At 43.6% G+C, this 26825-nt stretch overlaps 1 protein-coding gene across 5 annotated transcripts in view; it reads left to right on the plus strand.

The window, feature by feature from the left end:
• The window catches only part of LOC143329853 (SPRY domain-containing SOCS box protein 4-like), a 75847-nt gene that overhangs the window by 23404 nt on the left and 25618 nt on the right, over window positions 1-26825 (plus strand). For 2 of the 5 annotated variants that reach the window (XM_076745966.1, XM_076745969.1), the window contains exon 2: window positions 9303-10265. In XM_076745966.1, coding sequence (XP_076602081.1) covers window positions 9533-10265 — 733 coding nt within the window. In that variant the 5' untranslated portion in view covers window positions 9303-9532. Of the gene's footprint in view, window positions 1-807; window positions 1050-2512; window positions 2599-9302; window positions 10266-26825 lie in introns of those variants that run through there. The other 3 variants (XM_076745970.1, XM_076745967.1, XM_076745968.1) reach the window with 3 other exon arrangements.

Raw genomic sequence — 26825 nt, forward strand, 5'->3', positions numbered from 1 at the left:
CCTCAGACAGTGCTGGATGTCATGTGTTAACTGCTGAAATGTAAGAAAAAGAAGCACTTTGTACGCAGCAACAATAATCTACTATTGTGGACAGAGCCGTTCTTTTTAATGAGTGCTCCTCATAGTTTCTACATTACGCGGTAAATGTCCATTATTCAGTGATATTTCTAGTTTGGTTTTTCATCTGTAGCCTCACATATGCTTGTGGTGAACATGACGTGACTGGCACTTTTCACCTTGATGCCTGAAACGTGCACATGCTCCACTTGTGCAGTGCATGTGGCACGTGTAGGTGTGTGTAAGTGTGTTGGTGTGTGCCTGTAACATGGGGGGGGCGGGGGTTTGTTTGGTTGGTTGGCTTGGTGTGAGCTCTTTGTCAGAAGGGGGGAGGGAGCGAGGGAGGTGAAGCGGGTGTTCCTCTCAGCTGCCTGCCGGTCTGGTTGCTGTTGGTAACTTTGCTTGATGAGATCAGAGGGGATCGGCTTTCAGCCCTTCATGTCTCTCCCTCACTCCTCTCGGAAAGACTGAAGAGGAACTGAAACTGGAGCGGGGCTCCAAAGTCTGCACGGCGCTGTAGTTGTCAGCAGAGAACGTCGTGACGGCGCTGCCTTGGAAACACTCCTTAGAGTTGGAGCGCAAGTGTGTTGGGGGAAGGTGGTGGTTGGGGGGGGGGGGTGTGTGTGTGTGTGAGGAAGAGGTGATAGCCTCGGGACAGATAAGCTCCAGGGAAGGAAAGAGGGAGGGAACAGTGGAGGGAGGAGGAGGGAGAGGTGGGCAGCTCTCCGAGGAAAGAGGGAGTCTCTCTTTCTCTGTCAGAGTCAGACTTGCCGGCTGCTGGTCTCTTCTCCCTCCTGTCTGCTCTGGTTCTCTCTCTCTCTCTCTCTCTCTCTGTGTGTGTGTGTGTGCCGGCGGCTGGCTGGAGGAGTTTAGCAGTGTTTTGGCTGCCTGTCTGGATTTGAACATGGACTGAACAGCTACACGCAGCGAGTCAGCAGAAGAGCCGCTGGATATTCACTGTAAGCGACTTGATCTGTTGTCCTGTCTACAAGGTGAAGTGTTTCATCGCTGAAATATGTCTCACTGAGGGGATTGTTGCTATTTCAGGTGTGTGTGTGTGTGTGTGTGTGTGTGTGTGTGTGTATTTGTGGAAGAAATACTGTAGTGCAGCCGACACAGCTGTATGCGATGACAGTTTTCACAGTGATATGTCCTACAGTGCACGCCTGAGAGTTGATGGAGCTGTAAGTCTGATAAGTGTTTCATTCTGTTTCCATTAAAGAAAATGAGTCCACGCGCTGCTGCTTCTGTTAACCTTTTGACGATATACTCTACATTTTCTTCTCCAGTGGATGCTACTGTGTACTTAGCCTCTCCTCCTCCTCCCTCCCTCCCTCCCTCCCCCTCTCCCCCTCACTTGCTTATCTTCTGTCGCCTTTAATTCTCTTAATGGTCTCGAGGCCCCAGCTGGCCAGCTGGGATACCCCTGTGTGTGCGTGTGTGTGTGTGTGTGTGTGTGTGTGTCTGCTTTTGTTGGGGAGAGATAGAGTTGAGAGTTACCCTCGGATTTCCCCCGCTCACACACAATAATAGGATAGATCCTGCTTTCTATTTTTAAACGCTCTGTTTGTCTATATGTTTCAAGCGGCCCTAATCTGACGCCTTGCTCTGCACTCCCTGCAGTAGCTTTTCTCACAGTGTTGTGTTTAGGTTATGGATTGTGGTGGGAAGGTGTATTTGTGTGGTCCATCCTGGGATAGAGAGATAGCGGCTCTCCTTTCTGACTTTATCCTTTTGTTTTGTCAGCTGCTGACCTCTGTTTCTCTCCCTCTCTCTCCTTCTCTTCCATTGTTTGTGTTCTCTTTATTTCTGCCAAATCCATACAGCCTTCCTCCACCGCAGCCTCTGCCTGCTTTTTATAGTCAGTCCCTCGATTTAAATAATCGCTGTCTATCTGCGCAGTTTTTTAATGTCCTTCCTTTGTTTCTCTCTTTGGTGTTTGTGTTGTTTGAGAGGAGTGGGGAGGTTTCTCAGTAACACTGTGTTTGTGTGTGTGTGTGTGTGTGTGTGTGTGTGTGTGTGTGTGTACATGCTTGTGTGGATGTACTTTCCCCTGTCAAATGTCCTGGAACAGCACCCTTTGTTCCACTTTGCCCACTTTGTACAGAGCAATTTTGGAGAACACTCCTCTCAAGTTACCAGAGTATCCAAAGCGACATCTTCAGATTGCTTGTTTCAATTGTCCAAACTCAAATATAGTCAAAATGCAACAATAACCCAATAAAACGGAAAAGCAGCAAATCAAACATTACATATTTTTGGCCATGCAGCGTGCTTCTAGAGATGGCAATATCCGCCACTTGATACACCTCAACAACTATTGGATGGATTGACATGAAATGTTGTACAGACATTCATGGTGCCCATAGTGAGGTCAGTCTTTTCGTTGCCTGATACTTTTGTTGAAAACCAAACACCTGGAAAAACAAATTGTATTCCTCTACTGTGTGTTTAGGAAACGTTTACATGCTAATAAACGAAGCTAAGAAGGTCAACATGACAGCATGACCTGATAAGCTTCAGCACGTTAGCGCTGTCACTGTGAGTACAGAAACATGCTGATGTTTGCTTCCAGCTGCATGATGCTTCGTCTTGCTGTTTAATAAATAACTCAATTAATCAATTATTAGAATTGTAGTTGATCAGTTTTCTTCCAGCTGACTAATAAATAAATATCATTTCAGCTCTACAAAGAACTCTTAACTCCTCAGTCGCCCGCTCTAAAGTGTGTGAAACCATCCTGTGAAACCAAACAAAATTAGCGGGCCAGATGCTGTTCTAGACGTCATTTTGTCATGACAGCGTAAAAAGAAAAAAAAAGAAATTCATGGCTTGTGTTTGACTCGTGTGGGTGTGACATGTTTCATCACACTCTTGCGTCAGTGGTTCGGATGTTAAATGAGTGAGGCAGCAGCAGTGCGTCATATTCAGGCACACTTTGATTCAGTTTCATTACTGCTGGGGTTGTGAATCTGCCACCTGAATCTACTGCTACCCCAGAGAGCTTTATGGATGGCACAGCCAAGGCCTTCTGTGTGTGTGTGTGTGTGTGTGTGTGTGTATCCATATGTGTGTGTGAGAGAGAGAGATGAATAGGTTTTGCGTAGGTGTCCGTAAAGGAGTGCTCAATCACTGAAGCACTGATAGTCCTCCCTGAGGGCACCATGGATTTTAAGTTGTCACAGCAGACATGAGGAAATATAAGAACTTAGCACACAGTGTGTGTGTGTGTGTGTGTGTGTGTGTGTGTGTGTGTGTGTGTGTGTGTGTGTGTGCTCATCCATCTTCTGTATTTTCAACCTGTCTGTAAACATGGAATTTTATTTTTTTTTAACACAACGATTTAGTTTCAATTCCTGCATCACCAACGAAGCAAATTCAGTATTTAAGAAAAGGAGTGGGGGAGTTTTAGGAGGGAATTTCTTCAGTTGAAGAGCGAAGCAGATTAATGTGAGCAGAGGAGGAAGATGTGGGAGAGGGAACATGATTCATTAGGGAGACGATGACTGGAGGTACTTCGTAACACGTTCAGACTGTGATGGAAGAAAAGAAAAGAGAGACTCTGCCTCTGACTGGAGTGGGAATACAGAAAAGTGATGCATCAGGGAAATTTCACTACAGGCAACCATCAGCTCGAGTAGAAAAGTCATTTCTTCCACAATACATGCATAGTCTGTGTCATCGGTGTGTGAAGGGCTTTGTGCCTGTCAGCGAGCATGTGTGCGAGTATGGATTTGCTTGTGTTCGGTGTTTTGCGGATCCTACGTTTTCCTGCGTGCTGAGCTCGCATTGATTGCCGCGTGGTAGATGCCGGGGCGTTTGGTGGCAGGCCTCAGATAATTTGTACCAATTGAAAGGGTGTCAGCTCTGCTGCTGTCTCCGTGGATTTGCTGGTACAGTAAGACAGAGAGACGGGGACTGAGACAAATGGATAGAGGTGGAAAGCAGAGAAAAATGTATAGAGTAGAAGAAGAAAGTGGAGTAGAGGGGAAAAGGAATGAAAGTGAAAATAGAGGAGGCAGGTGTGTGAGGACACAGGAAAGATAAAGACAGACGGAGATGAAAGAGTGTGATATCTCCTTCCACAACTGTTAAGTCTGAGATGTCTATATTAGGGCACCACTTCTTCTCATCAGCTGCAAGATGAATTTTAAATCCCAGTCCAGAGTCTGTATTTTGACATCCTGTTAGGAGCCAGACGGTACAGTTTATGTCTAGCTCTGGCATCTTCAGCTACCCAGGGATTCCCTCAGTAGGAATGAATGTCAGCAATGTAGAGTGGACGGTAGTTTGTTTAATCTAGTGGGTACAGCTGTTGCTATGAAGAGTTATCATATGAATGCGTGTGTCTGTTTTCCTGCATGTGTTTGTGTTTTCACATGAGCTCTGCGGTGCCCAAATGTCCCCCCCCCCCCCCCCAGGAGCGGAAAGTGGAAGAAGTGACCACTTTGTGATTCATTTTCATGAGTTGCTGTAATTCAGCGTGACAGTCAGGGTTCAGTTGAGGTCGGAGTGCTCTAAAATCAGTCGTGTTATGGTGGTAAAAGTGTTATAGGATGGATGAGCAAAACTACAATCCGTCTGTTATAATGAGAGACATGACATTAGTTTGGCCTTTGCCTTTTCTCAAACTTCAGAATATTTCCTTGTTATTAGAGCTTTGCTGCTGTCCACCGTGATTTCAAGCTTGACCAACGAATCAGCAAGTGAGCAATTATTAAATTGAATTAGACCTAATTCTGCACTAAAGTCAGAATTCACCATGACCAGTGTAATTCGAGTTCACAGACCCTTGAAAGGCGAATCACTAAGTGCATTTTGCACCCTGCTGATGGATTTTAATGCAGACTCAGAGCCGTAATACCAGAAAAAGAAGGACACGTCTGGATTTCAGGAGGAAGCTGCTGAATTTCTCTCGATGACCAAGACAGAAACATGTGAAATGTTTCAGTTCATTAAATGTTTCAGTGTCTTTCCAGATGAATGTCCCCCCGGTCACAGTGGTCTTGGGGGCAGATTGGAGTTCAGCTTTGTTGCTCAAATGAGACTGAACATTTCTTAAAGGAATAGTTTGACATTTTGGGAAATACACGTATGGGCTGCTCTTCAGATGAAGAATCAATGTTCTCCCTGTTCCCAGACGTCATGCTAAACTGAGCTGACCGGACGCTGTCTGGAGCCTGATGTCGAACAGACTGAGAGTGCTATCGATCTCCTCGTCTAACTCAAAAGAGTAAACAGACGTATTTCCCAAAATGTCAAACTATTCCTTTAAGATATCTTTAAAATATTCATTCATGTTTGGCTGGATGTGACTCGCTAAACGAAGCCTGTTGTTTCCAAGCGATAAGTGGTGCCAGACGAAAGCTGTTCCTGCTGCTGTCGCAGTGTGTACAGGTGGCCGGGATGATAACTTGTGGGCCAGCTGATCTGGGATGAAGGGCACACACACGCATGCACACACAGAGGCCAGACATTGATAGATGAACTATAGCTATTAATGCTGACCCTATGTGGCCTTGTGGATCACCGGTTGTCCTTGATTGACCCTCTGACACACAAATGAGTAATCACACGTACTGTAAATACTAATGTATTCGGAGCGCCTGGATGGATACAGCGCACGGTTTCATGGTCACGTCGCCATTTCAATTCCAGCCCGTGACCTTTGATGCATGAGAGGCTTTGTGTCTGCCTCTTCTCCGTCACTGTCCGAAGATGCCAAAAAAGATAAAGCTGCATTCAACATTTCTTGGAAACTCGGTTTGTGTTAGTCATAAGTTCATATTTAAACATTGTACTTTGGATCGTCTGGGAGCTTGACATGATTTCTGTGGACAAACCCACAGACTGGCCTGTTGTCAGAGGGCGGTGCACGAAGAGTGAGAGGTTCCTCAGCAGTTTCCTATGTGTGTTCTGAGGTGCACACACACACACACACATATGCTGCGTCCTCCTCAGACAATGTTATACTTACAGACACGCACACACGCACGCACGCACACACACACACACACACACACACACACACACACACACAGCGCCCTCACATATTTTTTAGTAGTGGAGCTTGTTAGTTGTACAACAGGAGAGGCCAGATGAAGCCTGCCCACACACCAGGTGCACACTGCTGTCTGTCTCTGTCTGTCCTCTCCCGTCTTCTTCTTTTCCACTTTTTTCTGACGAGGCTTTTAGAATATTTCCTATTTCAGTGAAACACGTTGGCTCCCTTTCGTCTCAGATTATCTAACCATTATGCTGCACTTCTCTCAGTTCAAATTATTTCTTCTTATTCTGGCAAGTTTACCCATTTTCTCTTTTTGCTCCCAGTCATTAGTAGGACGAATATAGAAGAACGAGACAGGAAGGTCTCCCATTCTTCCACATTCCTGCTAATTTCCTTCCCCTGTAGAACCCGTTTGTGTTATTTGACATTTTGTGTTTTTTGATATTTACAAGCAATAACCGATCCATTAGTTGACTGACTAGTTTGATAATCTAAGAACTGTTTAAGCCAAATTTGAGGAGTTACTGTTTTTCTTTATCTTACATACAATAAGCTTAATATCTCTGGATTTTAGACTGTTGGTTGGACAAATGAAGAGATTTGAAGACATCAAATTTGGCATTGGGAAATTGTGATTTTTTGATGATTTTCTGCCATTTTCTAGTTCAAATGATTAATCAGTTAATGAAAATCATCTTTAGTTAAATGGTAGCACCACTTGCATGTTGCACTTGTGTGGCACCTTGTGACTCTCTGTCCCTCCATACCTGCCGGACCCAACTGAAAGTACAGATGAAGGGAGGGAGCATGAACATGGTCATTCCTAAATGAGTTGGCTGCAGAAGAACAGAGAGATGGAGGGAGATGGAGGGAGATGGAGGGAAAGTAAACAACAGATGGCTGAAACATGTTGCTGCTATTCGCAGCAGCAGACGCTGCGCCAGCCCACCACCAGCCTCTTGAGAGGTTACTATGCAACGGCGACCGTGACGACACGGGGTCAGAGATCAAGTGCCTCCTTGATGACAGCCCATAATGCCAGATTGTCATCCACATGCTGTGCCAGACTGGGCCAGCTGAGACACACACACACACACACACACACAAACACTGAGAGTTCGTACAGTGTTAAACTGTTTTGTTTGGCTGAAGTTTGGCAGCCATGACTCTGGAATCTTCCACGCAGCGTCCACCCTTAACCCACCTGCCAGCCGTGATGACACACACTGAGGCAGCTGTCTGTATGCATGTGTCTGTCTGTGTGTGTGTGTGTGTGTGTGTGTGTGTGTGTGTGTGTGTGTGTGTGTGCGTGTGTCCGAGAAGTGAACCCTCTCATGCTGAGGAGTGAACTGAGTGGTGGCACACATTGGCTGCCAGCTGCCATGACCTCATCCACAGCGAGAGAGGCAGAAAGAGAGACAGAGAATGGGAAAATGCAAGACGGAGGTGTGTGTGTGTGTGTGTGTGTGTGTGTGTGTGTGTGTGTGTGTGTGTGGCATCACAATTTCACACTGAATTGCGCCATGACCTCACTCTGTGGTGTGGCGACTGATTGGCTTGGTGGGAATATTTGTGCCTGTGTCATCAGTCTTTGGTTAAAAATAAAAACATTGGATGTATTTTTATTACATTTACTGTACTTTACACTTTACAGAAATACGAGAAGAGTATTTTCAGCTCATTATTTAGATTTTTCACTTCATGTTAGATCATGTATAAATTGAGACAATGAACTTCATATAATAATACGGTGAAGTCAGCAGGAGAGCGAGGTTTAACCCTCTGTATCCACCTGCTATAGCTGCAGCCATAACACGTAAATAAACGGAGGTGCGAGACACTCACTTACCAGAAGAAGCGTCAGTTCAGTGAACACATAAATGGGCATTTTGCGACTTGTGGTGGGTGAGGTAAAGACAGGCAGCAGATAGATGAGACATGAAGAGAATTGTGTCATCCACTTCCCTGTCTGCATGAGGTGTCACTGACTCTTTTCCTGTGAACAGGAAGCACCAGCTGCTGTTCCTGGAAGAGATCAGTACGTCAGCTTTACCACACAGAGCTGTTTATGTGTGTGTGTGTGTGTGTGTGTGTGTGTGTGTGTGTGTGTGTGTGTGTGTGTGAGTGAGAGAGAGACTGTGAGTGAGATCATCTTTTATCAGCTTTATATGCTACAACATGGTGTTCAAGACTAATGATTGTTGACTAAAATAGCAATAAATGTACCAACTATACCACAGTAGTCAAGGTGAAATTTGTATATGTGTCATTTTCTTTAATTATACGTGTAAACTTGAGATAAGAGATGAAGGAAAATAGGTGGTTTGGTTTTTTTTTTAGATTAACATTCATTTGAAAGGCAACATAAATTGAACATGAACACACATGTTAAGCCGCTCCTGATCTGTTGTTTTTAACACAGTGTCACCTTTAACCCACATAAACCGAAACTCAAGTGAATTCAACTGAAACTGAATTAAAAAACTAAGCTAAAACTGTCCCGCCCACACACTGGAAACTATGCTGAAAATGACATAAAAATAGACATTACATTCTAAAAATGAAACCACAATATGGACCGTGGTTATTGCTCAGCAGGATTTGGGTTTTATGTAGAGGAGAAAACAGACAGAGCCTGCTACTGTTGTGTATCACACACTGTACCGTCTATGAAGTGTGAGCGTAAGCACAAGTCAAGCTGACTTTTCAACTTTGTTTCACTAAGGAACGGACATAAATTTATACCTGGTGTTTTGTTGTTCCGCCTGTTGTGTTGATAGTTCTGCAGGCTCGGGCAATACTCATTAAAATTAAATTGCCTAAATGAGAGCGTGGTGGCTTCAAATCTGGGCAATGTTGCACAACTGGGGAATGTTTGAAGGGTTGCATGAATGTATTGAAACTGGCGTATGACTGTTGGGAGGATGCAGGATGAGTCAGAGGAAATGTGTGTGCGTGTGTATTTGTGCCTGTGTGTATATATACTTGTTCATCCTGTTCATTTTTTACTCGTATCAAAACAAAGCCACACGAAATCTGTGAAACAAGAAGCTTTGCCAACACTTGCCAGCAGTGTAATTCTTTCTCTTTCAGTCACTTTCTTTTCTCTCTCAATCACCATCTCTTTTGCATTTCTTCCTCTTTTTCTTGTTCATTATTTAAACTAGAATTTTCCAAAAACTATTAGTTATGAACAATTAGTGATCACATCTTTTTTCTCTTGTCCTTCTCTCAACAGGAGTGGCAGTGTCTTTCTGAAGACATTTGTGGCATGAAACCAGATCGCATACATCTTTCATTCATCATCTCCTTCATCTCCCTCCACCACTCTCCAGTTCGGAACTCTCACCTCAGCTCCACCGCATTGATGAGGTAACGTCACGCTCTACGCAGCGCAGCAGCCACCTGCACAAACACCACCCTCCCCTCTTCAGCCCCCCTCCTTCAGTCAACCCTTCCATCGTAGCCATGGGACAGAAGATCTCTGGCGGCATTAAATCGGTAGATGGTCGTGGGGAAAGCGGTGGTTCCCCGTCATACCGGCCCTCGGCTCACCGCCGACAGCACCCTCAACTGAGGGATCCAGATTTCTCCAAACCTCCCAGGCTGGATCTCCTGCTGGACATGCCATGTGCTGGACTGGAGACCCAGCTCCGTCACGGGTGGAACCCCGACGACCGCTCGCTCAACATCTTCATCAAAGAAGAGGACAAACTGACATTTCACCGCCACCCGGTCGCTCAGAGCACGGACTGCATCCGGGGGCGGGTCGGATACACACGGGGTCTCCATGTGTGGAAGATCCACTGGCCCTCCCGCCAGCGGGGCACCCACGCTGTGGTTGGGGTAGCTACCTCTGAAGCTCCTTTACATTCTGTTGGGTACACGGCATTGGTAGGGTCGGACTGTGAATCCTGGGGCTGGGATCTGGGACGCAACAGGCTCTACCATGACAGTAAGAACAGGGCACATAGCTCGCTGCCCTCTTACCCTTGTTTCCTGGAGCCGGAGGAGTCGTTCACCCTGCCGGACTCTCTGCTAGTGATTCTGGACATGGACGAAGGGACGCTGAGCTTCATGGTGGAAGGACAGTATCTAGGAGTCGCATTTCGAGGACTGAAAGGCAAGAAGCTGTATCCCATTGTCAGCGCCGTGTGGGGACATTGTGAGATATCCATGAAGTACATCAACGGCTTGGATCGTAAGTATCACATACTTCACTAACAACACATGACAAGCATGGCTGAGTAAGGAGAGTACTAAGGTTTTCTTCTTTTAACCCCAAAAATTGAACAAATCTGCTGACGACCTTCCAACAAGTCTGAGCCATAATTAGAACGCTGTTAATACAGGAAACCAATGGTGGTAGCCCAGTCGACTTGTGACATGTCACCACTTGTCTTAGGTTGTGGTAAGACTTTGAATTTGTTATGAAACTCTGTAAACTCAGAGATTGTAGACATTTGCTTCACTTTCTTTGGCAGCAAACAGGGTAAAAGTTATGTTGTTTGGCAACAGTGGTAAGACAGCGAGTCCACATGTTTTGCAGTTTTCAAAGGCAACACCAGTTTCTCTGGAGGAGAAGTTGAGGCCATAGTTCCTCATCATGTGTCATCATCTCATGGTGTGTGTTGTCAGTTCTCTGTAGGGTCTTCTCCGTGACAGAAAAAAGTTGCTTGTCATTGTGAATTTGGGCTCTCTGCTTAGTTCTACTGAACAGCTAAGTACTGATGATGGACATTTGCAGACACGTTGTTGACCCTTCAGAAAGGATAAGGTGATTGTTACCTTATGGCTCTGCTTTGAGTTAAGTGCATAATATCTTTCAGTGCTACAGGAACTGACCTGCTGGATGTGAAGTTAATTTTCTCTTTTCCTCTTGGAGCTTCTGTCAGACCTGAGGAAGCACTAAGAGATAATTTCCTAATATGTAGTCTTACAAATGGTGCTCGCAGGTGTCAACACCAATTTACTTATTACTTTTTATTTATTTTTTGGTCACTGTCATGGCTGGGCAGGTACTTCTGCACTAAATAGTTCCTGATTGAAGCAGCGCTACATCCTGCTGCAGAGATGTATCCAGAGGTTGTTGTGTCTGTGAGTAGAACAGCTGTGTTTTTCAGTGGTATGAGAGGGAGTTCAGAGACAGGATGTATTCTGCCTGCTTTGGGTTTAGGTATTCAAATATGGTAGGTTTTGTTCTCAGGAGACTGCATTGTGTTTGACTCCCACTGTCTGTCCACATATGTGTGTTACGAGAGAAGAGACTTTTCCTCCCATCGCAGTCTAAACAGAGTGACTCTTTGAACAGCTTGTTAGAAGAGCTCTTAGACGCATATCATGGACACCTACACGCACGAACCCACACCTTCCAGGAAGGGAAAGTGTGTTATGAAAACATGCTTATGATCTGACTCTGGCCATCTCCCTCCCCCAGTGTTTGCACAACCCCATGGGTCTTATTTGATATCACAACAGCGTGTGTTTTTGTCTGTTACCCCACAGAAAGCTGAGAGGGAAACCATCTCTCTCTGTGCTTTGCTACGTCTCATTTTTCTTTGCCACATCACCTCAAATTCCTCACATTTTTTCTTAGAAGTTCTCTGCTCTCAAGGGTCATCACGACATCAAGAGGCTGTTTCTTAGCTTTTAAAAGATGTCATGAGCCTCATCCTAGCTTTAAATTGGATGTTTTGGTCTTGAAACTGCAGTTGGCCAGCTAGAATATGAATCAGAATGAAACGCAAAACACTGAATTCAAAGACCTGAATTTCTTAACCTCTGCTTTAAGTCCTGCCTGACTGTTTGTGTGATGTCTGGTAATCTCCTACACTCATGCTTAGTTCAAAGTACATACTTTGGCTGTTGAAAGCAACTCACCTCAGCTATTTTCCATTTATGGAGCCATCTGCGGGATTTCACGGCCAGTCTGTGTGATGGGCCACCTCGGAGTATATGGAGAATATTGAGTCTGTTCAAAGCCCTCGCTTCTATAAGAGTATAGACGTCATGCTGTGAAATGAGGTTTGACTGTTGAAAATGTGCACGGCTTAATGTGGGCAGGAGAGTGAAGGTTGAAAGGCTCATCCTGATAGGTGTATCTTAAGGAATAGGAAAAGAGGGAGTAGGTGGCGAAAAGCAGGCAAGCTGGAGGAATGAGAGACAGACACAGAGACCGCAAGAAATGTGGAAGTACACATTTGTGATCAGAGCAGAAAACAACGTAATTTTGATTTTGGGATTGCATATCATTTCAGTCAATAAAGAGGAAAAAATACTTTCTGAGCCAACAGCCTTGCTAACTAACAGGTCAGTAAGTTCACACAGTTTAACCAGAAGATGTAATTGTACAGTTATGAGACTCTTGTCTCATAACTGTCAACAAACCCTTCTTCTTTTTGGAGCAGTTTACCTGCTTTTTTCCTCAGCCATTCAGCATTTATTTGACGGTGGCTTATCCATCTCGCTTCCACATTAAACTGGCGAGTTGTCCAGCGAAATACCCAACTTAAGCTGGCAGCACCAGCACTGATGACAGACGCAGTGGCCGAGTAGTGTGTTAAATGTGGGATGTTGACAGCGAAAGCGTTGAAATAGACTGCAGTTTATTAAAATATAATCCACGCAATTCACGTCAGGTTTCGGGGGAAACAAAGTGCTGCCGAAAAGTCAGCACACTGTGCAGATGGCTCGCTGTTGGTCAAGTGCAAATTCACAGGTCAAAGTTCAGCAAATGAGAAACTGATGCGCAAATTTACTTTGCCCCCACAAGTCAATCCACTGATGGCAGAATAAATACATTTTGCTGCAGTATTTAACCATTTCAAACAGTGGTGTGACCAGGCCTTGAAACTGTTGCCTCCTGTTACAAATCAGTCTAAAAAGGTACTAAATTATTCAGCTATGCGTTCTGAAACTCATAAACAAAATGAATTCAATCGTGTGTGTGTGTGCGTGTAGCAGACGAGACAGAGACGGGCCTCAGGTAGGGAAAATCCACTCGGACCACCAAAACAATGTTTTTGGTTTCTCATTCATAACCACATTCATGGCTGAGAGGTTTTTTTGGGTTATTAGTGCTCCAGTCGTTGCTTTGAATCTGAAACAAAGACCGTGATGAGAGCGGTATCTCAAGATTTCATTCAGAGGTGAAGGAAATAGCCTCAGGCCGCTCTGTTTGTTGCAGAGGGGTCAAACAGGGTGTGATTACAGTCTGCATAGCGGCTTCGTTCAGTATCAGTTTGGGATTGAATCAGCTTGCCTGGCCCACAGATGACTCGGATAGTGAGAATGAAGTCATAAGTGCTGTCTGCCTGTGAGTGTAGGAGTGTGTGTGAATGGCGAAGCAGCAGTATGTGGTCAACAGACATTGTACTTCATAGCTTTTCTTCTCTGTTAATTGCTTAGTGCATCATTTGTGAGATGTATGTGTGAGTGTGAGTTTAAACCTCAATAAGTGTAACGTATAAATCTGTTCGGTGCGTTTATGAGTGTGTGTGTCTGGTCATGAAAAATCCTCTTGGTAGTTCGGTAATGACTTAATCTAACAGGCCTTCCCATGAGGAGAAGCTATTGGATTGTTTGTGAATTATTGTTGTGAGGGGAAACAACACGACTGCAGCGTATTAAAAAGAGATTTATAGACGCCGCATCTCCTCACCGCAAACTGTTTGTTTTTCTCATCACTCCGGCTCAGGCCCAGCTGCACCACGAGTACTTGATCATCACTTTGCTCCACCTTCACATCATTGCTCCCATTCCTGTAGTAACACGGCACATAACCGGCGAGACATATAACCCGCAGCGCTGCAGGCTCATGGTAGTTTTGGAAAGATCACACACAGCAATCAGGTCAAATAAGTCTGTGTAATAAGCGCTAATGCAAAGAAATGCTGAGCGATGTTCAAACTGCATTATCCTGTAAATGTGATGTAAATTATTCATCCTTCTAGTGCTCTGACTTCAAAGAATGTCTCCTCTCCATCGAGAAGTGAGCTTCTGTTTGCCAGATAGCGTATATTTCACTTAATTGTTGCTACATTACATAAACATGTGTAACTAATTTATTTTGCTAATTTGAAGCGCGCTCTCATCTGCTTCTGTCTAATGTGTGTGTGTGCATGCCCTTCTCGCTCACACAGCTCTGTATTCTCTCTCATCTTGTCTATATAATTGTACCAATTAGTGGCGCTTTGATTCATGACAATGGGAGCTGTCTTAGCTTCAGCCCTGATATGTGTCACTTGCTCTCTTTTTCTTCATCTCCTCTCTTTGTACTCATGCACACATCACACCGAACTCCAATGCAGAATCTGGCAGCTTAATGTTGCCTTCCTTATCAGCTAATATACAAACCACACAGAAAATAATTTCAGACCTTTTCTGAACCATTTGAGGCTGCTGTCGGCCACATGTGACTGTTATCAGGTGGAAACCTTGTAAATTCAATTTGCAGAGACTAATTTTAACTTCAGTAGAGGGATTACATAGTCTCTTTTGACATTAAAGGTTCTTTATACAACAGCTGTGATGTGACTCACCAGCACAAACCAGTTTCAGCCTCACATGGTTTAGCTGACCAGATGACAGGACCAGACGTTTCTGTCTCAGAGTCTGTGATGGAAGCAAAGAGGAGAAAACAGCGTGGAACAGGGAAGTTGGGTTGAAAAGAGGAGAGAATGGAAAGACGAGTAAAAAAGATGAGGGAGACGGTGACAGAATGGAAGAAAAACAGGCAGGGAGAGTTATAGCAGTGAGAAGTCAGTAGAAGCTAGATGAGCTCTGGAGGTGGCCATGCTGAAGTTTTACCAGCGGAAGGATGGAACCAGAATACAAGGCCAGCGAGAGGGAGGGCGTGAACAGCAAGGACAGAACGTGGGGAACGAGTGGAGCCGTGCAGTCGTGTGGGATGATGTGAGTGAGGCAGCGTGACCCTGACACTCCGCTGATCAGTTTGCAGAGCTGACTTTAGGCGGAAATTGTCATATTTTCGAAGAAGTTTCAAAACTGCATTGCAACACACCCACATCTCTGCACCATGGCTTTGCTGTTTAACTGCACTGTGTGAAAAATGACAGACACACATAAAGTCAGTGGACTGCCAAATGTGGCATTTGCAGCAGGCAGACACAAATACTAACACTAAGTTTTCATTGGCCGGGATTAATAACTACTTCATAGTTAAAAATCACAATCACTGGATTATTCAGGTGTCACATTCCAGCAGATCTGTCGATGAGAAGTGACCAGCTTTTTCTTTGACATGACACTCTGACCTCTCTCCCTCTTCCTGACTATTTAGTCCACAACACATGTGCTTACAAAAACCAGGCCAGACGTAAACCATGCATGCACCAAAACTACTGAAAACTGAGATCCAGTCATGACCAGCTAGTTTACATGAAGGTCATGGGGCCTGGTGGCACCGTGCTTTGGTTACATTCAGTATGGAGGGTTATGTTCATTTTGTCTGATACATTCTGGTTACATGCTGTCACAACGTTACACCTTAAAACATGTGTAACATTAAAAGTATCAGGCATGTTTGTGTGGATCAATTGTCCATGTTATCATCAGCATATTCTCTTTACACACACGTCAGTATGAAGGATTAGTTTATTTGATGTCTTCATTGTTGGAAAAACCATGAGTTATCTCTTTGAGTTATCTGAAATTAACTAGTGTGAAATTAATTCTGTCTGGGTTTGCTGACACAATATATCAGCTTCCCAGTGCAGTACAAGTATTCATCTTTTCAGTCATTACTGTAATGATCATTGTGGCTCTGGATAGGAATGTGAGGTTTAAGTGTTGCTTCCATCCAAATCTCACCAAAACATTTTCTCAGTCGCCGCTTTTGATATTAAAGTCATGGAGGTAGTTTCAGTTTTATCCGCTGAGGTTTTTAGATATTCATCTCTCAGACATCTACCGCCACTGCCACATACAATGGAGTGGAAAAAGTTTCATTGTGTGCTGCACAAAGCACTGATAAATTGCATCAGGAGAACTCACCAGCAACATGTCCTTCCAGAAACAACTCTGTTACTACTTTCTGCCGAAGAAATAGTCCCGAATAACGCTGCCCACAGGGAGGTCTGTGGATAACCCCGTGTTACTGCGGGGAAATTGTTTCTGGAAAAGCACTTTGCTGTTGTGATTTTGTAAAATTCCAGTCGCCCTCACTGTATTCACGTTGCAGCACAAATCCAAACTATCTCAATGTTCAGACGCCCCTCACAGTAAGTAAAGAAATGTTTTGACTCTGTTGAACGGATCCTTTAATACCAGTGTATTTCCTGGCGGTTAGGTCTGCTCAGTTCGGTGCACTTAAGTTTCACCCTGTTCGTTCATCAGTGCTGTGAATTAGAAATCTTCCTGCTGGGCACAGTGACTCAGCTTTCTAGTAGCAGCCCAAGTGTTACCAAGCTAGCCCTCAGAGTTTCACACTAACTGCTGGGTGTGTGATATGTGGGTCAGTGGGTTAGTGCTTTAGCATAACTTAGGTGCGAGCTGCTGGCATGATGGCTTGCATTCTTTCTGTGCTTCCCTGATTCGCCTCCCTCTGGTTTTTAATGTGACATGTGCATGCTTGTCTTTTCCTTTTGCTTTTCCATGTCTTTCTTGCTCATTTTTCCCCTGAAGTGTTGGCTCCTGCACATTGAGACAAGCCATCAGCGGCCATTCTCACTAGAGCCTACGCATTGTACAGACACACAAAGAAAAGTATGTGCTGTGTGTTTTTCTTATACTACCCAACACTGATTTTGAAGGCCTTCAATACACACTTTTAATGCAGCTAAATCCAGGTTGGATTGATCCTTTTAAATGCAAACTCCAGCCAGTTTTTTTTCCGTAGAATTCAGAGAGCAGTTTGTCTTTGCCCCTGCACTGAAAACTACACAAAACACATTACAGATGCTAATTGTGCTATTTTTTATGGTGGTTAATTTGAACCGCCTACGCAGTTACTTGGTAGCTTCTGCAAAACATCTGAATGGAAGCTACATCAGCCAATATTCTCCCCAAATCTAATGTCCTGACTTTGCAGCTATGGTCATGTCTATGATTGGCTGTTCTGAAAGTGCGCTACGCGATTATATGACAGAAAAGGCTCAATGTATGTTTGAAAGTGCTGCATGTTTCCTTCATCCTGTGCTTTGGGATCTAAACACCCTCAGCTGCAACAGGGAACAGTGGTGTCATGTCAGTGCACTCATAATCAAATATTTAAGAGCAGAGATGAATAGACGAGAGGGGAAAAGAGGCAAAGAAAAAACATAAAAAATACAACAAGACAGAGAAAGAAAAGAATAGGAGAAACAGGCAGCATGCAAGAGAAGAAAGACAAATAGAGGAATGTGTATAAAACAGAAAGCCTGAAAAGTGAAGATAGTGATTTTTGTCTGCTGTTTCATGTTCAAAGCTTTGAGGAAAGATGCCTTCTGACAAAATGAGGGTATGAATAAAGGAGCACGAGTGAGTAAAGAGAAAAAGAGGCCAAAATGAGGAGAATGTGAAAAGACAAACCAAAAATGTACGGACAGCGAGACGGAGGCAGCAGTGCTGTGTGCAAATGATCACAGATCAAAGCATGGCAGCCACAATGGCGTGCGACAAAGACACGATGATAAAAGACAAAGAGAGAAAGAAGAGACATTAGAGATGAAGAAGACGAGAGGTGTAAAGAGTGGGCAAGTGACAAATTGAAAGTCACGTCAAGCGACGGGTGTCCGTTCTGTGGAAATCCATGAACTGATTAGTGATGGAGGAATGAAGGGCTGCGCAGAGAGGAGGGGGGCAGTGCAGAAAGCGGGTGCTAATGAAGGGCTGCAGTGACGGTGAGAGTGCTGGAATAAGAACCCATATTCACAGAGCGTAATGCCCACAACAGTGTAGAACTCAGTCCACACTGGATTCAAGGAAGAAGCCTGTTTTTATTTCTGATGTGAAGGAATCATATGGCATATATGACATCACCATCAAAACACTAAGGCTTATTTTGATGCTAATTTAATCCAAAAGCTTCAGAGACATTTTTCAGAGCGCAAGAAAATCAGTTTAAAGCTGGAGTCAAGAAGCGACTTTTACATATGAATGAACGTCCTTTATTTCAGTGAGGTCACACAATGCAGATGAAGCTTATCACCGTCAGGTAAATCTCTCTGTATTTTACAATTCTGGAGTTTTTAAAGATGACACCTCTGGTAACGTTCCTGCCTTGGTGCACCGGTTGTGATGTGTTTTACACAAACCAGTGTTGACTGGTTTGGCAGAGCTGAAGAAGAGAGCAACCATAATGACGGAGTCGGCTACAGCATCGGGGAGCATGGCGGAGCCTATGCCGTCAGGCCTACAGTGACAGTGTTTGTGTAGTTACTCTCACTGCCAGAAGGGGGAGACAAACGTTCTGCACTGCAGGCTTAAAGTAGCTGCTAACCTGTCCAGGCACCCAGCTCTGATTGTGACCTGCTGTTAAGTGGTGCTTTTGCAACACTAAATCCAGGTTCGGTACTAACACTGACCTTGTTTGGTTCACGAACTTTAGACTGATCCCCAGACTGAGATTAAGCCAAATCCTGGACTAAATGGGCCTTTTAGACCAGATCAATTGCAGCGCTTGTACATTTGTAAAACCAGATTAACTCAAATTGGTTTTCTCTGATAATCCTTGACTCAGTCTTGGATTAACTAAACCAATTTCCTGAAGGAAGATTGTAGTTACACCAGGAGTCCACAAATCTGCTGCTTAACCTCGTTGGCAAGACAACAGTTTTTCTGCTTTTATTGATTCACGTGGTTCTACTTATTGATTCCACCACATTAATGGGCTTTTATCGATCTATTCCATCTTTCTCAGGCACCTTGAGGCAGAGCCACGTGCACCTGCTCTCACTAATGAGTGCTAACACAGGTGTTTGACATTAATCTTGTTCAGCATAAGTAATGGATGATAATAAAGCACGAGAAAGCCACTTTTTAAACCGGGATGAACTATTCCAGACTGACTCCTGGTTTAATTTGCACCCTGATCAGAAAACCAGTGGCATTGTTATGGTGGAGATTCACAGATATAACCGTCTCTATAGCAACCTGACTGCAAACACCTTCACCTGAGTGCCTTGCAGATATTAAAAGCTGGATGCTCGAGGCTTTTTGTAGGATAATAAATTATTATTATTTGGTTGTTTAGTGTTCTGAAACATTTTAGATGTACTTGATTTTTCTTTACAGCTGATCCAGTTAGTTTTGCAATCCCACTGTTATTTATTTTGTCTGAGTCTGCAGTCCAGGTCATTCACTTATCATGAAAATTACACTGTTTTTCTTGAAATCTTGATATTGCCTGCAGACCAACCAGAGTTTAATTTTACTGCAAGAAAAAGCACTTTACATACAATTCTGGTCTTCATTAGCTATTAGACAACCACTCTCTCAGACAACATGCAATGTGAGATATGGTGCAATAAAATTATTACTGCAGACAAAATGAATATATTCCTTTGCAGCAGCAGAGCTCTGTGTACTTTGTGTGTTTTTGTGTGTGCCACGTGCGCTTGTTGCTCAATGCAAACCCACTGTAACTCCCCAAGGAGTCCATGTGCAACACCAGATCCACTGTTGTTTTCTGCCAGGATGCTGCCAGCTAACCAGATAGTGACTGGTATGCTAGCTTAGTTACCAACTGTCAAGTGAATATATTTACCCCACATTTTGGATGGTTGAATGAAAAATGTAAACTTCTGAAACACCCAAAAAAGTGTTTCTACATTGCTTCATTTTGAGTTGGCATTATTACAGAATTTCCATTTGGCCTCTTTGTCTTACACATTATAATTCAGGTTACATATCTGAATAAAACCTGGCTCACAGAGAAAAGGAGAGATGGAGATGGAGGATAGAACAGACAGAAGGACAGATGACTGATCAACAAGGGGAAGGAATAAAGTGACGCTCAGGGGGAAAGAATGGAGGTGTAAAAATGGACGACTGTCAGAGAAGAAGGCAGAGAGAAAGCATGAAATCCTGAATGCTGGTGCTTCCCTGGGAGTAGTCGCAAACCTGTGAGCGCAGACAGGTTAACATTTCCCACAGTGTGTGTGGGAAAAGCCCTGTGATTACTACTATTAGTTTTGTGTGAAACAGAAATAGCCCTTTGCGTTTAGAGGCACTGAGAGAAGATGAGACCGACTGAATTACTGCAGTGAGTGATTTCACACCTGATTATCTCCCCATTTATCCCCGTTCTCTGTCAGGACCGATCCATTTCTCCTCATCTGCCCCACAGTGTGTGTGTGTGTGTGTGTGTGTGTGTGTGTGTGTGTGTGTGTGTGTGTGTGTGTGTGAAAGAGAGAGACACAGAATCTATCCAGACATAGGTATTAATGGAAAGATATTGCATTTACTGTATGAGCACTTAAGCGCCCTGTCATTTTTAGGAGCAGGCCGGTTTGTGGGAGACTCATTTGAATGCAATTAACTTTCCAAAAATACACTCTAAACAGCAGTAAAACCTTTCGACAGATCAGTTTTGCTCTGCAGTCAGTTATGCACCACAACACCAGCCGCCAGAGATTCACAGAAATTTATGCGAGCGAGGAAAGCAGAGGAGCTGAAATCAGTTTTGAAAGCTCAGCAGTCGCTTTTTATAAACCCATAAATCCCACGTTTAACGCAGCCACAGACTAGACTATGATTGTGTGCCTCGCTTTTCCCAGACACAAGTGCCTTCTTTTTAGATAGAAGTGGGAAAAGACTACTACATATTACCTGCTTGACAAGCATTGAAAACAATACGCTTGCATGTTCTACATTGTGGAAGAAGAAGCTAGCCAAGGGAAAAGGATTTTGATACCAGTGAACATTGATTAAATCTGCCACCAACACACACACATACACAGGTCCAGTGTTATTAACGGGGCGATCCAATCACTCACCCTCTCTGTAATGAACGAGAGCAGGATAATCCTCCCCAATCTTGGTCTCCTTCGCTCTTTGTTCAGGAAGCTGTAGGCTCGGCCTCTAATCAACACTTCAATTTGGCCTCCTGACATTACCAATTTACTGACAGGCTCCGTTCCTTTGTGTGCTCTCATGGACTCTGTTCTATTTAAAGGTCTCTGTGCACTCTCTCTGGCATCATTCTTCTCCGTGAATGAAACTCTCCCAATTTATTCAACTGTCGCTTCATTCACTTCACTGCTTTTTTTTGTGGCTCTGCTGAATTAGATGTGTGTTTTCAGTTGTGTTACTAAACACTGTGTTGTCGCAGTACAAGCAGGGAGTTCAGTTCAAGCTACCTGTAGCCCTGAGAGCTCGTGGCCCGTCACCATCTCTCTGTTTAAGTTAGCTGCCTGTTGTTCCTCTTGCGACACATGAAGGGGAACTACAGCACGTCTGTGAACTCGCTCTGAATTGTGTCCATCTGTCGCTGTTGAAGCCAAGTTGCAGTGTTTCCATGACAACACTTCTTTAACGTTTCCTGTTTGCACATCTTGTGAGGATGATGTCATGACTTCAGTCAGGTGAAAGAGGTTTGCGTTAGCGCTCAGGAATCCTGTCCTTTGTAACAGAGCAGAGCGTGATGTAATGGATTTGTCCCTGAGAAAGCTTCTTTTAACCTTTCTTTAATCGTGGAAAGTTGACAGAGCACGCTCGCTCTTTTTCTGCAATTTCCTAATTCACACTCAGTTTCCCACCTTCACACATGGTTAGTCCTGTTTGCCACTGAGCAGCTAAACTGGAGCCATTCCGGGTGGAGTGACTTGCTCAACGACATCTGAAAACTCCCCTCAGTGGCATCACTCATTCACTTCTTGTCCCTTCAGTTATTCAGCGCGTTTACATGCATGCAAGAAAGCAGGTTACTTGAAGAACGCATGAGCATGGACTGTAATCTGGTGACTGTAAATCCACCTATAAAGGCAGTCAGTAGTCAGATTTTTCCCATACCCTCTACCTTATTTTGAAAGCATTACTCACAGCTGCAGTGATACAGACACACTCTCCTTTCATCCCATCGCAGTTGTCACAGCAAGTTTATGTCATGCGCATGCACACATGTAAAAAGATGATTAGAAACCCAGTTACGTGTATACATGGCCAAGAAATCACAGCTGGGGAAATCAGTTTTCTCAATCCCGAACCTCAATTATGGAACCCTGTAAACACACAGACAGTTCTGTCGTTCAGTACACTAATGATTGTCAGGCTGATGTTTTTAGGCCTCCGAGTCGACACAGCGTGTTTCTCACTGGAATCATACAGGTCCATAGTGTTAAGTTCACCAAAAAATACACTTCATACCTTTAAATAAATTCAGTCTTCACTACATACGCTATTCTAGTTCTGTCTGGAGAGACAAACTGGATGTAAACTGCAACTGGACTGATTGGTGGAGGCATACAGCGACAAAGAGGTAACTCTGGTTGATTCTCATACAATAAGTAAAATATTAGAGTGCATGTCAGGTTATTATTCCTGCCCACATCATGTTTATTTGACTGGCGATGAATCACAGACACCTTGTGGCAGAGCCCTGTTGTTGTTGTAAACCTAATGGAGCCAGGACGTGATGCGTATTGTTCACTTCAATATTTTGCTTGTCACATTAAAGTCAGTCAAGAGAGGTGAATCAAAGCAAACCATGTGTGACTCAGTGTGCAACGCTTTCCACTGACAATGTTTTTTCTCTGTTTGAAAGCTCGGTGAACATGCATTGTGTTCACTGGATTACTCTTTACTAATGTCTACAATTAGTGTCTGCATCGCTTTGAATTTTCTGGCAACTGTTTTGTGCATTGTAACCTTGGAGACCAGCAACCCAGCGTGGCTGTGCAGGGCTGAATCTGGCCTCTGTCACATTTCAGAGTGCCTGTTCCTTGTGCTCTACATCAAAGCAAGATGAGGCCAAACAGAAAATTAAGCTTTATTTAAGTCCCCCTCACCTCAGTGAGCAGTAAAGGAAAATCGAATGACTTGAGCTTTTAAATTCAAGATGATTTAAGATTCATTCAAGGAGAGTTCAAAGCGATCCCAGCTCCTTAAAGACACCATGAGCTGCTGATGTAAATGAAATCCGTGGTGTGAATTTATCAGGATGTTAAAGTGAGTGCTGAACAGCAGAGGGCATGTTTTTTTCTCCTGACTGATCATCTCCTCCCTCTCACACCTGCTGCTTTCCATTGGCCAAGAAAGTTTGTGGTTTTTGGCATCAGACGAGTCTTTCCTGCTGAAAACTTTATGCTGTGTCTGATCCTGTGACATGACAGCTCTGGATAGATTTAGCTGTTTTCTCAGTGCGAGTGGTGGGTCCGTAGGATCGTCCAGTGATCTGTAAAATTCGTACCATGGCTGTGCAAATGACTGGCTTTTAAAACGTATTTGGGAGTTGAGTGAATATTTAAACCGCGGTCTGGTTTATGGATATCAAAGTGGAAGAATGTGCACGCTGTTGAATCTGCTTCCACAGATCAGATAATCATCATCTCAATTTGAACTGTTTAATGCTGATGTCCTGTCTGCCCTCCAGCTGAGCAGCGCAGTGCATGTGTGTGCCCTACATTTGGAAGCATCAAACACCTCAAGATTTTTCAAAGATTCCAACATTTTAATTGCTAGATGCCTTGTTGCTGCTGTATTTCTAGTGAAACTCCAATGAGAGTGCTGTCTGTGAAATAGTTACCTCTAACTTACTGGGTCCATAGCAGGCAAACTAGTGGAGCACCTTTCACAGAGAGGTGACTCTAGTGTCTGTTCTCACATGATGCTGACACAGTGTGCAAGGTGCATTTGGGAGAGAGGCTTTTGACAGATGTTAATCTGCCTCGCCTAAATCTCATCTCAGCTCTACACATTTGAAGTTTTCAAGTACGATTTGAGCCTTATACCAAAAATAAAGAACAACAAATGCAATACAGATCCTTACAAAACCCATAAAATGATTTCACCCTTTATTTTTCATCCTACATTTTGCTGTGTTTTCATGATTTCAAAGCTCTGACTCTTTATATTGACGCAATATATATTTACGGTTCAGTAAAGTGAGCAATACAAGTGGATCATTTGTTGGAAAATATTGTTTTACTGTCTGGCACCAATCCCTTTAGTGTCTGCGTTATGATCGCCTGTGGACGTCATCGTTCCCTTTGTGTCCAGTGCTGTTTCTGTTTTTTTCCTCCTAAGCTAGTCTCTCTTGTCCACTTTGTCCCCTCACTCCCTCTGAACTCCTCTACAGTATGTCCCTCGCTCCCTCTCCCTCCCTAAATGTCATTCAGCCTCTAGTTATTCATCACTTCAGCTCCGTCTCTCTATCTAATTCACATTGCCTCTTCGTCCCCTCATCCTCTGCTGGGCTCTGTGCCCGGCCGGCTACTGTAGCTCGCTCTGTTGGCCTTTACTGCAGGCGTCCAGTCCAACCTCACCCTGCTATCCTGTCCTCTGTCATACAGACTGCTGAAGTTACACAGAGCAAAAGAAATGCTGAGACTGAAGTCAGAGATTTGTAAGCCTGGTTTGATATTTATCACAGTGCAGTTTAGATGTGGTTACTGGGCTGCATAAATGTTAAAATCTTACTAGTAATACATACTGTACACATAGTACTCCTTATATGTGCCTGTTGTATGATATCAATTGATATGACCAGCTGCTATTCAGCGTCTCATTCTCTATCTTGTATACTTGAATTTCGTGTTCACTTTTCAAAGCAACTCAGCTGTAAGACTTGATCGTGACAAAGCCTCATCAATGTGCTCTAATGCCGTGCGTACAGGTGTGTATGTTTATTACTCATGTTGTGAGGAGATAAATCTGTTTCACAATCACATTACAAAGTCCCTATAACACATATCATTCCATTTTTGGTTGAAGACTTGGGTTAAGGTGAGGGTAAGTCTCCAGGAAATGAATGTAAGTCAGCGTAATGTCCTCTGAAGTGATGGAAACACGACTGGGTGTGTGTGCGTGTGTGTGTGTGTGTGTCTCTGAGTGAGTGTGATGGATGACGGTTATGTAGTAAGGACATCCATTGTGGGGAGTGCCAGATTAAAAGGAAGTCACCTTGCAGTGAATCATTGTAGACAGTTTGTAGCTGCATTGCAGGTCGTTTCACCTCAACGGTCTCAACGTCGAAAAGTGTGTGAGTTTTTTAACGTGAGTGAGTAAATGGAGGCGTGTTGCAGAAATTCTTTCACAATGTGTTGCAAGTCCTCACATAAAGAAACGGCAATTTATTTAATCTGAAATGAAATTGGCTTGACGAAATCCACAGTAGGCAGCGGTCTTGGTGCTTTCCTCTGCTATTATTAGCTCACCTCCTCTATTGAAGAGTAGAATTGATTCACACACGGGTCAAAGACGAGACGCCCTTTTTTTTGAGTACGGACACATAAAAGTACCCCGAGAAGGAGAGGATTACATTTTGGATACATCAGGTGAAAGTACATGGTCCACTTTGTAATGTCAGTAACTTTTGATGAAAAAAAATGAATCTGCATATGTGAAATAAGCTCATAAAGTCCATATTTGTCATTCAGTGTAATGGTACGAACTACAATTTCAATGAAACATGTTTAAATATTCATGTGAAAAAATAAATAAAGTTGTATTGTAACTACCCTGGCATAATTGTACAGGTGTTGGTCTTATCATATTAAAAGCACTTTGCAATACTCCTTCGTTTTGATATTGAAATCATTAGGGGACTTTTGTGCCCACTTCTAAGTTAATTACAGATCATTCAGTGTAATGAGATAAAGCTGGCCTTTTTTAACGACCAATCTAATATATAGTCAGCTGAACACCTGTTCCATCGTTAGAAGGACTCCTGAAGGCTTCGGAGGTGGTAGCAGAAGGTGAGTTTTCCTCTCTAAAATATGTGATATATTCATGTTTTTATGATGTGGTACCAATGGACACAAAATGAAATGTCATTCAGTGAAATGTCAAAAGTCACTTTTATAGTTGAAATTTAATTGAAACAAATGTATTGCAGTATGTGTTGGAAGTAATTGCACTGAACTGTGTAGATCATATGCACTTTTTAATGTAGGTGGCTATGTATTTGCCCATAAAAGATGTAAAATGTATAATAATGTCATTCAGTGCAAGGACAGTGTCATTCTGTGTAATCAGTGCTGTTATAGCTGTAAAACACCAACATCATTTCTGCAGACAAAGTGTTTGTTCCTGGCTTGTTAACTGTCCACACCTGGGCACAAGCTTATTATGGCCATCATTTCCATTACCGATGTTGATATTGTTTTTATGTATGATGTATGCTGTCATTATTGATGATATTATATATTTCTAATGACATTATTTATATATTTTTACAGATGCCTTCCAACAAAGCGGCAGTGGCAAAACACAGGCAAAGAATAAATGCAAACCCAATAGAACGGGAAAAACTACTTGCAAAAAGAAGAGAAAACTATAAGAAGAGAAAAATTGCAGCCTTGGGTGCAAATCCTGACCATCAACCAATCAAGTTTCTGTCAGAGCATGAAGTCATCAAGAAAAGACAACAGTGGCGGGAAAATCAAAGGAAGCACCGGGCAGCTAAACGTGCCAAAAAACTGGACTTCACACCAGACTCCCCTGACATTCCCGTTGAAGAGCTTTCCAGACCTCTTTCCCAGCCAGTGCAGCCAGTGCAACCTACCCAGTCACCTCCTTCGCTACAGCCAGTGCCGTCTATTCAACACTCCATTCCATCACCTAGGTCTTCTATTGCTGGCAAGCCATTGACTACCTCCACTCC

This window comes from Chaetodon auriga, chromosome 12 (assembly GCF_051107435.1).
Source record: "Chaetodon auriga isolate fChaAug3 chromosome 12, fChaAug3.hap1, whole genome shotgun sequence".
Taxonomy (NCBI): Eukaryota; Metazoa; Chordata; class Actinopteri; order Chaetodontiformes; family Chaetodontidae; genus Chaetodon; species Chaetodon auriga.